The sequence below is a fragment of the Caretta caretta genome, chromosome 2 (genome assembly GCF_965140235.1).
Source record: "Caretta caretta isolate rCarCar2 chromosome 2, rCarCar1.hap1, whole genome shotgun sequence".
Lineage (NCBI taxonomy): Eukaryota > Metazoa > Chordata > Testudines > Cheloniidae > Caretta > Caretta caretta.
Genome location: NC_134207.1, coordinates 190,958,330 through 190,975,310, shown reverse-complemented (window position 1 = coordinate 190,975,310; position 16,981 = coordinate 190,958,330). Strand labels below are relative to the sequence as shown.

Below are 16,981 nucleotides of genomic sequence, written 5' to 3'. Positions count from 1 at the left end.
CGCTAGCGGCGTAACCACAGCCCCTCCCCCTGATCTACGCCAGGTGACACCCCTCGCCCAGCGTACGCTATTGGCGCGGACAGTCCCCTTGCCTTTGAGGACCCTCCCCCGTGGGCAAGGCTCGGGTAAGTTGCCTGAAGTCGGGTGGTGCAGGGTGCAGGGGTCTGGCCAGCTCTGCCGTGCCAGGGAGTAGGTCGTCAAGCGGTAGCGAGAGCAAAACCAGCTCCTTCACCACTTCTCGGAGGTGCCAGGTGTGTGGCTGACAGGCAGACAGGCAGTCACCGGTGCTGGCACCTGTGTGTATGTCACAGCCAAATTTTGCCACAGCCACATTTGCAAGTGTTCCGACCAACTGTAGAGCTGATTTGGGGAGGAAAAAAAAGGAGGTGAACATTAATATAAAATGTGAACACTTCAGTCTTTTTGATTGTTTTCATTCAGGTTTAGAAGATTCCAACACTAGCTCTAGCCAGAGCATTTCATGTGCAATCACATTGTGACATGCGAATGACAGCCTGGTCGCAATGTATCACAGACAACCACGAGGTGACTTTTAACTCACAGCTGCATCGCAGCAATCCTATTGTGATGTTTAACCTACAACCATGTCACGTGAGTGAAAACCATGCTGAAACATCAGCTTACAAGCCTGCTGTGTGATGTTTAATGATAATCATGTTGTGACATCACACTCTTGTGCATTATCCTGATTTTTATCACAAATCTTGCTATATTTGGGGTTTTCCTTAAACCTCCAAATTCCGGAGTCAAGTGGTTGCATAAGAATTGTGGCCTTCGCTTAAAAATGGAAGTTTCTAGCCCTCGTGGTTGGTCTGAAAGCATTGAAAATGTGAACCTTAAAGTCTCAAAAACCAGAAGACAAATATAAAGAACCCAAAATGTATTATTTTGTAAAATCTCTTTACTTTTCAGTTAAGTTCCTGATTTTTAAGGGCTTGACTCAAGATTTTTTGAATGCTTAGGGCTAGTAATGCAGGATATTTTGAATCAAAAACATGCCACAGATGGACCATCAGTGTTTATAATAACTGTGTATTCCCCATAGGGTGTCTGCCTTCAAAGTAAAAAGCAGTGTCTGTGCCTCCTGTACAGTGCAGTGCATATATCGTCTATAATACCGTGCCTGTGGCTTCCATTATCCTAAATAATGCTTTATGTATGTCTCCTGTACAGGGCAAAATATCTCTGTTCCTCTAATGCAGTGTCTCTACCGTTGTTATTATCAGATGCAAAGGTTTGGGCTCTGACTTCAGCGGGGCAATCACCAGCATTTATTTGCTATTTATTGGTCGTTAAAAGAAAAGGAGTACTTGTGGCACCTTAGAGACTAACCAATTTATTTGAGCATGAGCTTTCGTGCTCATGCTCAAATAAATTGGTTAGTCTCTAAGGTGCCACAAGTCCTCCTTTTCTTTTTGCGAATACAGACTAACACGGCTGTTACTCTGAAACCTGTTATTGGTCGTTGTTATTATGATAATCCGTCGTGCACGCACCAGTAGACTCACCACCCCATTGCCCCCTGCTGCTCGGGCTCTTTTGTGCCCGGAACTCTCCTCGCGGGCTGGGTTGCGGCGGGGAGGACTCTGGCTGTGGGGCTCCCAGCCGGAAGGCCGCCGGCTGTGGGGACGTGTCTCTGCGCTGCCGGGCCGAGCGTGTGGCTGTCGCGAGCCGCTGCCATGGCCTCGGCCAGTCTGGTGGAGAAGCTGCAGCTCCGCGTGCGGGAGCTGGAGGAGGCGCTGGCCAGGGAGCGGGGCGGCGGGCAGGGCCAGCGGGCTCGCATCGAGAGGATGAGCCCGGAGGTGACCGACTCCAACCCCTACAGGTGACGGCGGGGGGAGCTGCCCTGTGTGGGGGGCACCTGCCTTTTGGGGTGGGGCGGGGCAGCTATGTGGGCGTGGGAGGAAGGGACAGCGCTGCCACGGGGCGGGCGGGGAAGGGGCCCTGCGATGTGGGGACAGTGGGGACAAGCCTGGCACGTTGGGGTTTGGGGTGGCAGGGAGGGGTGCTGCCACATGGGGTGTTGTTATGAAGGAGGAGGAAGAGAGCAGGAGCGAGCACTCTCCTCCACCTTTATTGAGACTGCAGAGAGTTGCCGTATGGCGGCTGTCTGTTGTGCAGGGGATTTGTGGGGAGAGGGAGGCTCCCTATACTGTGTGGGGAGGGGACGGTCTGACCCCGACCTTTGTTTAGGAGAGGCTATTTATTAAGCAAATTAAGACATCTGCTCCAGTTTCATTCACTGAGAAGTGGTGCGATGTGCCACCCCACTCCGTCCCCCCGAAACCCTACCTGTCTCTTGGTGATGAATTATAAGACTGTTTTGTATTTTCTGTCTTTACGGGTGGAGTATTTTACTCTGAGTTACTTACGGAGAAGCTATTCATAAGGAATTAGTATACAGTATTTGGGAGGAAATGGGAGTTGGGACCCCTGGGTTTTTTCCCCACTAATTTACTTTTGCGCATTGGGTCATTTAGAGCTTGATTATCAGAGGTGCTGAGGCTCTACAGTGCCTAACTTGTGGATTTCAGCACTTCTGAGAATCAGTCCCATAACCTTTCTGTGCCTCAGTTTGCCCTGGGATTAAATAATAATATATAGATTTAAAATAGTCCTTCTTTAGGAACACTTCAACTTGTAATACTTTGCACTTATACAGCAATAAAATAATAATATAGAGTAGACACAGTACTTTTTGTAAAGCACTCTGTTATCCTCTATAAAAAAGTGCATATTAGTGCGAAGTATTACTGTTTAAAACATTTCTGCAGCAGGATTGTGTTTAATCCTCTCCATTCTAGTTGTCCTCACAACCTTAAAATAGCTCAGTCCCTCCAAATTTCTCTCATAGTCCAGTATTGAAGTTTAAAGGTTGTTCTCCCTGAAAGCTTTTGTTGTTTTGTTTTTTAAGGTTATCAGATGTTATCAGGGTGTTAACCTGGCACCTGGAAAGCAGTTATTGCAGCCACATTAGTCCTCAAAATGATTGAAAGTGTGTGTGTGCACGTGCGCACGTGTATACACACATCACATCACATTTTATCCTTATCCTGCAAACAATAATAATGTGAATAGTCTCATTTGTTTCAGTGGGACTATTCACACTAATAAAGTAAAGCATGTAAGTGCTTGCAGCATTGGGGCCTTAGTGTTCTATGCATAGAGATGGGTTTCCATTCTCACTTAGTACATGTCCACTTAGCAGTTTTAAGTGTAATGAGCACAGTGGTCTTCAGTTTATTCATTAGAAATCTTTAGAAACTCAGTATGCAGAAGAGTTAAAGACATGTTTTACTGAAGCTAGCAGGAAATGTTTTGTTTTTTTCCCCCAAGCTGCTGCTTACGGAATGTGATGGTGATACTAGTGGGTTGGTTGCACGATATAGTGATATTGGGGCTTTCATTCTGAAATGTGCCTAATACTTCAACTTTCTGAAATGCATAAACCTTAGAAATAGAATTGGAAAACAAATGAAATAAATGGAAAATAATACAAATTAAGGGTCTCAACTTGTTCTTGATAACAGCTAGCTACAAGTGGGAAATTTAATTATTGTAATCCGCTTTAGCGACTACTTACTATTAGATTTCAGGGAAGAGATTATAGTATCTGGTGAGAAATATGACAGTTTATGTTAGTGTTGATTTCAAAGCCATTAACTAATTTTCTTTGCTTTTGAATTTATCAACATTATTATGTTTATTTTCAAATAAATTACCATTTTACCTTAGTCTCAGTCTTCCAATCGCTAGTACATCTTTAATTGTTTGCTTAAACTTTACTTTTTAAAAAAAGTGTTATCTTAACCCTGGTCTACACTGGGGGAGATCGATCTAAGTTAAGCAACTTCAGCTACGTGAATAAAGTAGCTGAAGTCGACGTACTTAGACCTACTCACTGCGGTGTCTTCACTATGGTGAGTCAACTGCTGCTGCTCCCCCGTTGACTCTGCCTGCATCTCTCATGGCAATGGAGTACAGCAGTTGACGGGAGAGCGCTCAGGGGTCGATTGCTGCCCGCCGATCCGGCAGGTAGTGTAGACCTACCCTTAGAGGACTACTATGATAAAACTGAATATATTCATATTATGAATCTTTTTCTTTTAGATACCTTAGTGAAGTAGTGTAAATCTAAATATTTCTGAAATAAAATTATAGATGCTAATCCCTCTTATGTGTCCTTTCTCTGTAATCAAGAATTCCACAGCATTTACTGTGTAACTGTTAATTCTATTGTGAGCTCCTCTGGGGCTTGTTCTTTGTTATTTTACTTTTTCAACTTTTTACTGTTGCTCAAATAATTGTATCTCAAAGTGATTTTGAGAGAGCTTTCCTTGACTACGTTGGATGGTTTATTAATTTATTTGTTTTGTTTTTCCTAGTCGCCTTATGGCATTAAAACGAATGGGAATTGTGAAAGATTATGAGGTATGATTATATTTGTTTTAGAAAATCGTTTTTACTTCCTCTCATGAAGGCTACTTTGTAACATACTAATCTGTATTTATTTTTCTTGACACAGAAAATCCGTACCTTTACGGTAGCAGTAGTAGGTGTTGGTGGAGTTGGCAGTGTGACTGCTGAAATGTTGACAAGATGTGGTATTGGTAAGGTAATATACATTTTCTTCATGTACCAGTAAACAGATGAACTAGTCCGATATATAATAGGTACTGGCAAGATGGATTTCTTGTTTGAGTCTGCATCAATGTTAAAGTCAGCTGAAGCAAACAAAAGAGTAATACTGACAAAAACATTGAAAGTGATGAGTCTTCTGAGGTAGATTGTTCTCTGTTCTCTGCCCTTACCTAGGGCCTAGTCCTGTATGTTGCAGACCACCCTCAGCTGGGTGCTCCACATTCTGCAGGATCAGGTTCCTTCTGTATTGCTTTTAGTTCAGCCATAGAAGGCAGTGAAGGGAAAAAAGATGTTAATAAAGATGGGAGGGTGCATAATGCAGAGAAGGAAGATTGAGCACTTCTGTTTCTCATAAAAACAAGAACAAGGGGACATTCAGTTAAATTGAGAAACAATGAATTTAAAACAAATAAGTGGACACAATTTTTCACACAATGCACAGTTAATACATAGAACTCATTGTCACAAGATATAGAGGCTAAGAGCTTAGCAGCAGGAAAAATTAGATTTATATGGGTAACGAGAACATCCAGAGTTAATATAGTACAGGATTTTTTAAGTGTAAGAAGGGATCTAAACATTCATGCTTCAGGGGAAAAGCTAACCTCTAACTCTTCAGGGTTAGGAAGAAACTTTCCTTATGAAGAGGTTATTCATAACTCATCCTAATAAGCATGTTATATCATTTACATAAAATAGCTAGAGACATAAAGGGTAACAAGAAAATGTTCTACAAATACATTAGAAGGAAGAGCAAGACCAAGGTAGGCCCAGTACTGAATGAGGGGGAAAAAACAATAACAAAAAATGTGCAGATGGCCAAAGTGCTAAATGACTTTTTTGTTTCGGTGTTCACCAAAAAGGTTAGTTGTGATTGGACGTCTAAAGTAGTAAATGCCAGTAAAATGAGGTAGGATCAGAGGCTAAAATAGGGAAAGAACAAGTTAAAAATTACTTAATCGAGTTACATGTCTTCAAATCACCTGTGCCTGATGAAATACATCCTAAAATACTCAAGGAGTTGACTGAGGAGGTATCTGAACCATTAGTGATTATCTTCGAAAAGTCATGGAAGACAGGAGAGATTCCAGAGGACTGGAAAATGGCAAATAGAGTGCCAATCTATGAAAAGGGAAATAAGGACAACCCAGGGAGTTACAGGCTAGTCAGCTTAACTTCAGTACCCAGAAAGATAATGGAGCAAATAATTAAGCAATCAATTTGAAAACACCTAGAAGATAATAAGGTGATAAGTAACAGTCAGCATGGATTTGTCAAGAACAAATCATGTCAAACCAACCTAATAGCTTTTTTTGACAGGCTAACAAGCCTTGTGGATGGGGGGGAAGTGGTAGATGTGGTATATCTTGACTTTAGTAAGGCCTTTGATACTGTATCACGTTACCTTCTCGTAAACAAATTAGGGAAATACAACCTAGATGGAGCTACTGTAAAGTGGGTGGGTGCATAACTAGTTGGAAAACCGTTCCCAGGCAGTAGTTAGTTATCAGTGTTTCACAGTCAAGCTGGAAGATCATATTGAGGTGGGTCCCGCAGGGATCACTTCTGGGTCTGTTCAGTATCTTCATTAATGATTTAGATAAAGTAATGGCTGAGAGAGTACACTTATAAAGTTTGTGCATGATACCAAGCGGGGAGGAGTTGCAAGTGCTTTGGAGGATAGGATTAAACATCAAAAGCACTTGCAACTCCTCTGGGATCTGGGGGTCATAGTGGATCACAAGCTAAATATGGGTCAACAGTGTAACACTGTTGCAAAACAAGTAAACATAATCCTGGGATGTATTAGCAGAATTGTTGTAAGCAACACAAGAAGTAATTCTTCCGCTGTACTCCCCACTGATTAGGTCTTAACTGGAGTATTTTGCCCAAATCTGGGTGCCACATTTCAGGAAAGATGTGGACAAATTGGAGAAAGTCCAAAGAAGAGCAACAAAAATGATTAAAGGTCTAGAAAACATGACCTTTGAGGGAAAATTGAAAAAAATTGTGTTTGTTGAGTTTGGAGAAGAGAAGACTGTGAGGGGACATGATAACAGCTTTCAAATACATAAAAGGTTGTTACAAAGAGAAGGGAGAAAAATTGTTCTCCTTAGCCTCTGAGGCTAGGACAAGAAGCAATGGGCTTAAACTGCAGCAAGGGTGGTTAGGTTGGACATTAGGAAAAACTTCCTAACTGTCAGGGTGGTTAAGCACTGGAATAAATTGCCTGGGAAGGTTGTAGAATCTGTCATTGGAGATTTTTAAGAGCAGGTTAGACAAACACCTGCTAGGGATGGTCTAGATCAGTGGTTCTCAACCAGGGGCCAGGGGGCCATGAGCAGGTTTCAGGGAGTCTGCCAAGCAGGAGCAGTGTTAGACTCACCGGGGCCCAGGGCAGAAAGTCTAAGCCCTGCCACACAAGGGTGAAGCCTGATGCCCTGAGCACTGCCACCAAAGGCTGAAGTAGAAGCGTGAGCAGCTCAGCCTTGCGGGGTGCCCTGTGACGTGGAGCCCCGGGCAACTGCCCTGCTTGCTGCTACTTAACACCGGCCCTGGCTTTTTTATGCAGAAAAAGAGTTATTGTGGCACAGGTGGGCCATGGAGTTTTTACAGCATGTTGGGGGGCGCCTCAGAAAGAGAAAGGTTAAGAACTCCTGGTCTAGATAATATTTAGTCCTGCCATGAGTGCAGGGGACTGGACTAGATGACCTCTCGGGGTCCCCTTCAGTCCTGTGATTCTATGATTTCTTCTGAAGCAGCTGGTAATGGCCTCTGTCTAAGACAGCATACTTGACTCTTTGGTCTACTGACCTGATAAGAATTGACATATCAGATGTTCTTCTGTATTAGCTAGTCATTCAAAATAAGTAATTGTTATCTACACGCTAGAGTTGCAGCTCAAAAATACAATCAGAAATTAGCTTGAAATAATCACATGTAGGAATGTCAAAAGAACAGTCACTAAAGTTAGTGTCTGTTGATGTGGATAATCTGCGGAATGTTCTGCTTATCTTAGATAAATGTGTTCTGTTAATCATCATTCTGGTGACTTGATCTGAACAGTTTGGTGTTCTCAGGTCTTAGTGACCAGTAGTTTAGGGCCCAGTCCTGCCGTCCATACACCTCCGTAATGGTTTGCACATGAGTTGACTGAGTAAAATGGATGGAACTACTCACATGTGTTTCTAGAATCAGGGCCCGTCAGTTTGCTGTTTATAATACCAACATGGTGTTCATCAGCAGAGACCCATTGAAAAGTCATATATATTATTATAATCTTCATTGTAGCTGCTACTGTTTGATTATGACAAGGTGGAGTTGGCGAACATGAACAGGCTCTTCTTCCAACCTCATCAAGCTGGACTAAGTAAAGTGCAGGCAGCGGAGCACACTTTGAGGTATATAGTGGGGATCAAATATGTTTAACATGGGATGTTAATTCAAACTCTGACATTTCACTGTACAAAAAAACCCACAACAAAGTAGCATGTTCATATGGAGTCAAAGGACTGACCTGCACTAGAATTTTTGCTGGTATAATGTAGGATATTTTTTGTTTGTTGTTGTTTATGACATTTTTACACTGGAAAAGTCTTAGTGCAGATGCAGTTAGACCAGCAAAAAGTGATTTTTGCCAGTAAAGCTTTTCATTCAGAGAACTGGCATAAGCTACACTATGCTAGAAGGGTTTGCCAGAATAGCTATACTAGCTAACCTTTTCTAAGCTAAAGTGTGTTTCTAAAAACTCCAGCAGTGCTTGTGACTTGGAGGAGTTGAGGGAGTTCTTTGGGGTTGTTAATGCATTCATTATCACTGTTGACTGATTTTATTTTCTTTACAAGGAATATTAATCCTGATGTTCAGTTTGAAGTACATAACTACAATATCACAACAGTGGATAACTTCCAACATTTCATGGACAGAATAAGGTAAAATGTTTTGAGAAACACACACGACTTCTTTTGACGTTTGTTAGTAAATAAAGTCTAAAATACTCTATTGGCTTCATAATTTTTTTTAAACATTAGGCCTCTAACTGGAAAACAATCGCATTTTATGTAAAATATATGTATATAAAGACACTTTTTTGTTTCCTAGCTCTGTTATTCAAGTAGATCGTGGTAAATAGCAATTACTTTTGTCTCACTTTAAATTAAATTTGTTCCATGTTTATATTAGTGTATTTTTAGCTTTCCAGCCAAATTAAAGATTCCATATGTTGTCATTCTTCTTTAAAAAGACATCAAATTGCACAGTCCCTTCTTTTGAGTATCTTGACTCTCATTTCCATTGAAAATAACACAATGTAATTAATATCTCAGAAATTAGTTCTGAAATGACTGCGGATATGTTATGTAAAGGGAAACCATTAGGGGAAATAAAAATTTATACTACATTTCTTAAAATTTGTAAGAGGTGCAAATTATGCCCAGTGAAATTTCCTTTAGTCTGAAATATCCTCTTATCTGAATCTCTTATGACTCCTCAGATGACCTCATTTTTAAGGACTGCCTTTTTACTTAATTCTATTGATGTCGCTGCACGTTTTGGATAAACAGGGTTTTATTGAATTGTTTGAGACTCTGTGAGTGTTAAATAGGATTCAGACTATTTTGTTAGATAGGAATGTATTTCCCATCAATTTATGTAGTGAAAAGAATGAAATGTCTTGACTACAATTTTAATAATGTGTTTTGCAAACCTTCCTCATGTAAACTGTAGTATTTACTTTAGTTATGGTGGGTTAGAAGAAGGGAAACCTGTTGATCTTGTGCTGAGCTGTGTGGACAACTTTGAAGCTCGTATGGCAATTAACACTGTAAGTACAGCACCTGAGGTCTGCGCATACACTTGCGGGTTTGCTAATATATTCTTCCATTATTATTATTATTATTTACAGAAGTTATGTGCACCATAAAGAAGGCAAAACCTTGTTAAGGAATCTGTTGATATATGTAAAACTAAGGAAGTTTGGGGAGGAAATGACCTTTTTATTCAGTTCTTGGAGCATAAAGAGTAGACGTAAAACAGGTTACATGTGATAGTAGGTAATGGTTAGTAAAGGAAAAGTGTATTTTTCGTTAAATTTTATTTGTATTGAGTCATCTTGTAAACGCTGTCTAAATTCACTAATGACTTTCTTTGTGTAACTATCCTATGGAAAATTGATAAGAATCGTTATATTTTTATGTACATTATTAAGGCAGTATACCGTTTTTACTGTGCAGTTTCCCTTCACAGTTGTAACAAATACAGCGTATTTTCCAAAACACACATTTTTGTTGCCATCCACCTGCTAGCTTGATCAGCATGTGTATATATGATGCATATAACTGTATAAATATAATAGATCCATGCTTGTGTGTGTAAAATAAACATAATTAAAGGGAGAAAACAGTAAAGAAATTGAATAGAAAATCCTAATAAACACCATATTAGACTCCTGGGCCCTGATCTGGCAATTGTGAGTCGGAGCCCTGTACATGTGCAGAGCCCCATTGATTTTTATGACACTCCAGATAAGTGCAGAGATCTGCCCTCCCGAATCTAATACCCATATTTGGACTTCAGTTTTTATTATTGTCACTAAAACAAGGCACAGAAATAGTTTACAGTAATACCTCTTTTTTCATCTGACAGTTCGTTTTTCTTCTGGCTTTAATGGGTAAAAGTCACAGATTCATCAGTATAATGCATGATTTCTAATAACCTTTTGCAACAAACTTCTGCAGTGTTATTTTATTGTAACTCTTGTGTATGTTTGTTCTTTCAAGGCCTGCAATGAGCTTGGACAAACATGGATGGAATCTGGAGTGAGTGAAAATGCAGTCTCAGGACATATACAACTTATCATACCTGGTGAATCTGCTTGTTTTGCGGTATGCAATCCTTGGCCAAGGGGTCCTTTTCTGAAATCTGGGATCCACTGGATTTCTAGTTTGTGCTTTTTAAAACAGGATGTGTGGTGTGAAACTGGTATTTCAAGGCTATATGGCCACAACTTGTATTAGTTCAGAGTAATTCTGGTTATTGCCTTTGTGTGGTCTGAGGTTTTTATTTGTTTTGTTTAATGAGAGTTTTTTTTCTCCTCCCAGTGTGCTCCCCCGCTTGTAGTTGCTGCTAATATTGATGAAAAAACATTAAAACGAGAGGGAGTTTGTGCAGCCAGCCTTCCTACCACTATGGGAGTAGTTGCGGGGATTCTTGTACAAAATGTCCTGAAGTAAGTTATTTGAATGAACTTCTGTGACTAGACTTACAATATCTTGATATAAAGAATCCATCAGGCTTCTTTCTGATAATTTTAAGAGCTTCACATCTTCAGGACTTTATAAACTTATGAGATGCGTGATCTTTCTTTCCCAGTGACAGATCTTCCTCTTTCATACACTCTCATGTGCAAAGGCGTTTGCTTAAAGGAGTTGATACGAAGATATGTGGTACATGGGTACATCTACACTGTAAAACAAAACCCTACTGTAGCGAGTCTCAGAGCCTGGGTCAACTGTCTCAGGTGCTATGCAGCTAAAAACAGCAATGTAGATTTTCCTGCTTGGGCTGGAACCCATACTCTGAAACCTGGGGGGGGGGGGGGGGGTGCTGGGTCTCAGAGCCCAGGCTCCAGCCTAAGCAGAAAAGTCTACACTGCTGTTTTTAGCTCTTTAGCTTGGGCCTAAGTTAGCTCAGGCTCTGAAACTTGCTGCCATGTTTGTTTTTCCCCTCAGTGTAGACTTATCCGAGTCACTGAACTTTTTGTTTTGCAGCTACCGTTTCCTACAGATCGTTTCAAGTGCTCATTCGCGATACTTGGTTTTTTATTCATCTTGAATTACGAAGCCTTGAAGAACGTCAAAGTAGCAGAAAAACGTCTGTTTCCTTTGCACAAAGCATGGGAAGAGAATTAGTCCTGCATAGTTTCTGTTCAGTGATGCCAAACAGCTATAAATATTTTTACTGTATAGTAACATTTTCTACAAGTAATTATCACATACTCCAACTGTTCAAAGAACTGTGTGCACGAGAAATTTTGAACAATTCTGTGTGCATAACTTTATATTTCCCTTTCCTTATTTTTAAGTCTGGAAAATAGGATTTTTGTCTAGAGTTTGTGCGCTAAAATCCTATTTTAGACACACATTCTGGGAATAATTGTCCAGGTGCTGTTAGCTGCAGATGATGAATTAAAAACAATCCAGATCTCGTGAAGTAAAACGGGGTTGTTTTGCCTTCAGCTACAGAGGTATTCCATTGACTTTAGTATATGTTGTATGAATGCCTTTACGTAAAAGCAGAATTTGGTCCTGTAGTAATAAATATAAGAAATTAACTAATTTTAGTGTGGGATTTCCAAGACGTCATCCTGGCCTAATTTTGCTCCCACTGAACATTTTTCTTCAGTGGGAGGAGAGTTAAACCAACGTTAATTACTTTTGAAAATTCCATCCTGTCTGAATGGGATTGGACACAAGTAGGGTGGAGGTTGCACTATTAGACATTCTAAACTTATCATTTCCTGGATTTGCAGTCAAGTCTCAGATTTCATCCGTGATCCATCTCTCATCTTTATACGTATACAAACACAGGGCCAAAGTCTCATGCGGTATAATTCAGGATAGCTCCATTATTTGATAAAGCTATGCTGATTTACACCAAGTGAGGATCTACTACATAATTTCTGAAGTAGGTATAGGTAATTTAAAACCAAATACCAGTAATTTAGGGTACTAATACAGTATGACGACTGAGGGGTACAAAAAATAACATCTGGAAAAAACATTTAGGCAACTCGCTCTGAATCTGTGAACAAGAAAATACTTCCATTTCACTGCAGTTCTCATTCTGTTTTTCCAGGTTTCTATTAAATTTTGGTACTGTGAGTTACTATCTTGGTTACAATGCGATGCAGGATTTTTTTCCAACTATGGCAATGAAACCAAATCCACACTGCGATGACAAAAATTGCAGGAAACAGCAGGAAGAATACAAGGTAAAAATCCATCTGATAATGCATGCTGAAGATCTGTGGTAAATAAAGCAGATCATTCAGAATTGAAGCAGGGTTGACAGGCTGTTTCCTGCTGGTTGCACAAACTTTAAAGTTAGATGATTTGAAATATTTTTAGAAGTATTTGTAGGTTATCTTAAAGTAAGAGGTAAGCAAAGTGACTTATGAAACTTATCACTTTGCAAAAAAAACCCCAATCAAATATTTGTCACTTAGGCCCAAATCCTGCAACCTCTTACAGATGTGCTTAAGTGTGCAAAGATGACATTTAATGGATTTCTTTAAGAAATTATGCTTTGCTTTCTGATGAATAAAGAAGATTTAAACTGTTATTTTTTATATTCTTAAAAATATCAGGAGTGTCGCCTTTGGTCTTCCCTGCTTTTGCTCTAAGATTTGTTGAAGGTTTAAAGATGATATATACTGTAGGCTCTCTTAACCCCTTAATTGAAGGGTGAGAGTGTTGAATATTCAAAGTCTTATTTTCCCCAAAATGTTCATTAGTCATTGATGTTGAATTGGAGGAAGAAATTATTTCAGGCCTTCTTTATACATAGTAAAGGAGCATGCCCTTTTTTAATCCTGTGTAGGTCACCCTTAAACGTTTCCTAAAAGGCCATAAACAAACTCTCAAATATTTAGAATGACTTTACTCTCCTCAATATTTCAACAAAAATAACCACAAATTCATGTTTTTGTTTTGTTTTTTCATGTTCTCTCTCCAGGAAAAAACGGCTGCACAACCAAAACAAGTAGTAGTTGAACAGGAAGAAGAAATAGTGCATGAAGACAATGACTGGGGTAAGCAATCACCTCAAACTTGAACGGACACCACCAACAAACTCAGGGAATTTAACTAATCTTTATTAAACACTATCGGTTCACATTTTTTCACTTCTAATAAATCTGACAATTAAACTAAATCAATTTTAATGTTTTGATTCTCATACTGAACAGGTTAAAATTTAGTCTCAACACTACAGAAGTATATTTAAGTAAAATATTTTCATTTTATTTCTTTAATCTTGTGAAAATACATATTCATTAGATTTTATAGGATCTTTTATACAAAACTTAAGCTTGGGTCTAAGTTTATTCCTTTAAATATCTTGTCAACAAATCTTCATTATAACCAAGTTTCGGTAACATATATAAATTCCCTGTAAGGGCATTAACAACTGAGAGAATTGCTGGGCTGAAACTGTCAGCGAACTTGTCAAATAATTAAATTCATACACTCTTGAAATGGTTACTCTTTGAATATTGTATTTTTAATAAAATGAAAATATAAGCTTACTTTCAGGAAAAAAAAGTCCTTAAAATGAATGACTTAGACTATGAAAGAGTACCAATAGAGGAGTTGAAAGGCCCATCCCTGGAGCCCTTTAAAATACGTTGTATGGAAGATGACTTAAAAGGTCTCTTACTGGATGTACTGTTAAAGTACTTTTTTTATTTTCATAAGCTCTGGTTGCTGCAGTTTTCATCTAATGGTAATAAACTGTAATCAGAGAATCAGAGTTAAATAATTAGTTGACATTTTGACTTTTTGATACTTAGGTATTGAGCTAGTATCAGAGGTTTCAGAAGAGGAGCTGCAGGCTGCTTCTGGTCCACTTCCTGATCTTCCAAAGGGAATTACAGTAGCATATACTATACCAAACAAGGTAATGTTAAGTCCCCTTTTTTTTTATAGATTTATTTAATTACAGTATTAGAAGGTTCTATATTATGTGAAACTAGTCAACAATGAAAACACTGTAAAGCAGTTGTCTGCTGTATCCTTTGGAATGTACTAAAAAGCATTCAGTTATTACATAAACTGATGAAAATACATGAGTTATCAACTTATTACCATTTGTCCATGGTAAAACTCCATCTGTAACAATTCTAGTAAAATAACTGCATGCCTATACATTCAATTTGAGTATATCTTACAATCAAATTATTATTGCTTGAGTCTGAAGAATAAAATTATTTTAAACAATTTATTAGCTTGAAACTAGTTCTGAGGGCAACAAAAATGAATGAATTTTAGTTTCTCTATTCGTGTTGAGGTTTAAGCACACTGAGGAATTCCCCAGTTGTTTAGGCAGTCAAAACCATTTTTACAAATTACTTTTATCCTTTAAGAAAGATGCAGTCAAATTACCATAAAGCTGAAGCTCAGTCTGTGGGAGGTTTAACTTCCATTCTTATGCATCAAAACCTAATTTTCTTAAATTCTAATAAAAATGGAGTTTACCAATGGATTTTTGGGTCAGATGTATAAAACTGTAAATGGCTATGGAATAGCTTATATTGTAATGTTTGGGCCTGATCTTGCAAGAACTCTGTATTCTGAACTCCTTGGGTCCATTATATCCTGTTTTATTCACAGCAAAGAAACTAAATTTTTCCCCCTTTTGCCAATAGGAAGAGAACGTTGTAGCTGTGGAAACAGTGGCAGAGTCTGAGGAAAGCCTAGAAGAACTCATGGCCAAGATGAAGAACATGTAGGCAAATGGAATATTGAATTAAACATTTGAGATCTTGCACTAGAGCTGGATCCAGAAATAAGGTCCTGTAAGAAATTCCAGTCTTAAAACTTGAACTTTTGGTAAAACAGAACCATAAAAACTTGCAGATGGCATCTCATAACTGTATTCTGGTGTCTATCTATATACTGCTTTAAAATACCAAGTTGTACTACTGTAAGTTTTCATTTCTCATCATGCTAGGGTCCAAATCTCTAGGGGAAAATGAAAGATAATAGACAAACTGACACAAAGTTAAGCATGGTGCCTGATCTGGAATGATATTCCACATGTTGGCAATATTGGGGGAAATTAAAGGTGGAGTAACCTTGTCTGGATAGAGTGGTTCAGGGGATTGATAATGGAGTCTTTAACACATATGTTAGTGCTTCAAATGCATACCAGACTTGTGGTAGTTATCATAGATATCCTAGAATATCAGGGTTGGAAGGGACTTCAGGAGGTCATGTAGTCCAACCCCGTGCTCAAAGCAGGACCAATCCCCAATTTTTGCCCCGGATCCCTAAATGGCCCCTTCAAGGATTGAACTCACAACCCTGGCTACTGTTCAATGGGCTATGTTGTCTAAGTTTGTAGCGTGGCTATACCTGTTTTGTGGGTAAATGGAAGGCTTCAATCTTTTCATAGGCCATAAATTTCACTAGAAAAATTGTAAAGGGTTGAGTGATTTGTCAGTTTGTCACATCCCTATTCTTTCTTAAACAAGTATTTGTGCATACATTGCTTTGTGTTTGATAGTGGTGTGAGTATGCAGTTGTAAGGCACAAGTGTTTTGGTATGAATTCTTTGTTACCTGATCAATGACTGAGTTGACCAAAACAGCTCCTAACATATCACTGCAGTTGTCAGCCATGTGTTTACATAGTAAAAATGCTTATGACTTATCACGAAAAAAAATTAACTGCACAGGAAATTTCAGTCATTTCAAAAACACCTACAAACCTTCCTTTGTTTACTTTTAAAAGCTAGTTATTCTAAAATCCATTTAGAATTATTTATTTGGCTAGCATTTAGCTCAGGACCCCTCAAGGGGTCACAAGGTTATAATGGGGGGGGGATTGCGAGCTGTCAGCCTCCACCCCAAACCCTGCTTTGTCTCCAGCATTTATAATGGTGTTAAATATATAAAAGTGTTTAATTTATAACAGGGAGTCACACTCAGAGGCTTGCTATGTGTACAAAAGTTTGAGAATCACTGATTTAGCTATTACTTTACATGGCTGACAGCTTTATAAAAAGGCAACTATTTACAATTTTATCCTATGTACAGTTTTACAAAAATAGTAATTAATACATATATAAAATTATTGGAGAGATGTTGTTAGTGTATGCAAAATAGTTCTTGACTTCTGACTATAGTTAGTAAAGCAACTTTTACACTTGCCCATTCCAAATTGTAAAGTGAGGTGGTAGAGTCAAGACCTAACTTTGCAGAAGATTGTGTACCAGTATTTAAAAAAAAAAAGCCCTGTGGCTGATGATGTTTTTCACCTTTGCAATTAAAGCATATTGGAATGTAGAAGTCTAAAAAGAACCATAGTATTTCTCTGACTGAGAAATCTAGTGGAAATTTCTGATTTTTTGCAACTCAGTGAACAAATACACTTCAATGCTGTATATTTTTGCTAACTTTGTTCATTTATGTGGTAAGCTACAATATATTATCAACTTAAATTTTTAACAGTGAATCTTAATAATGAGACCTTGCTATGGGTCTGTACTATTAAATTTCTGCTGGTACACTGGAAGACACTATCAGTTTTGATGTGGAGTT

General features: G+C 38.8%; 1 protein-coding gene across 4 annotated transcripts; it reads left to right on the top strand.

Annotated features, from left to right (window-relative positions):
* Positions 1 to 7: 7 nt before the first annotated feature.
* On the top strand, positions 8 to 15,310 carry UBA5 (ubiquitin like modifier activating enzyme 5). Of its 4 annotated transcripts, none has more exons than XM_048838799.2 (12): positions 8 to 125; positions 4,407 to 4,452; positions 4,547 to 4,636; positions 7,954 to 8,063; positions 8,508 to 8,594; positions 9,388 to 9,484; positions 10,440 to 10,544; positions 10,761 to 10,888; positions 12,517 to 12,652; positions 13,396 to 13,471; positions 14,231 to 14,337; positions 15,086 to 15,310. In XM_048838799.2, the coding sequence occupies exons 2-12, from the start codon at positions 4,414 to 4,416 to the stop codon at positions 15,167 to 15,169; spliced, it is 1,059 nt and encodes a 352-aa protein (XP_048694756.1). In that variant the 5' UTR covers positions 8 to 125; positions 4,407 to 4,413; the 3' UTR covers positions 15,170 to 15,310. The 4 variants fall into 4 exon arrangements, with proteins under 4 accessions (XP_048694756.1, XP_048694757.1, XP_048694753.1 ...); XM_048838800.2 differs by lacking the exon at positions 8 to 125 and adding an exon at positions 211 to 386; XM_048838796.2 differs by lacking the exon at positions 8 to 125 and adding an exon at positions 1,600 to 1,846.
* Positions 15,311 to 16,981: the final 1,671 nt, after the last annotated feature.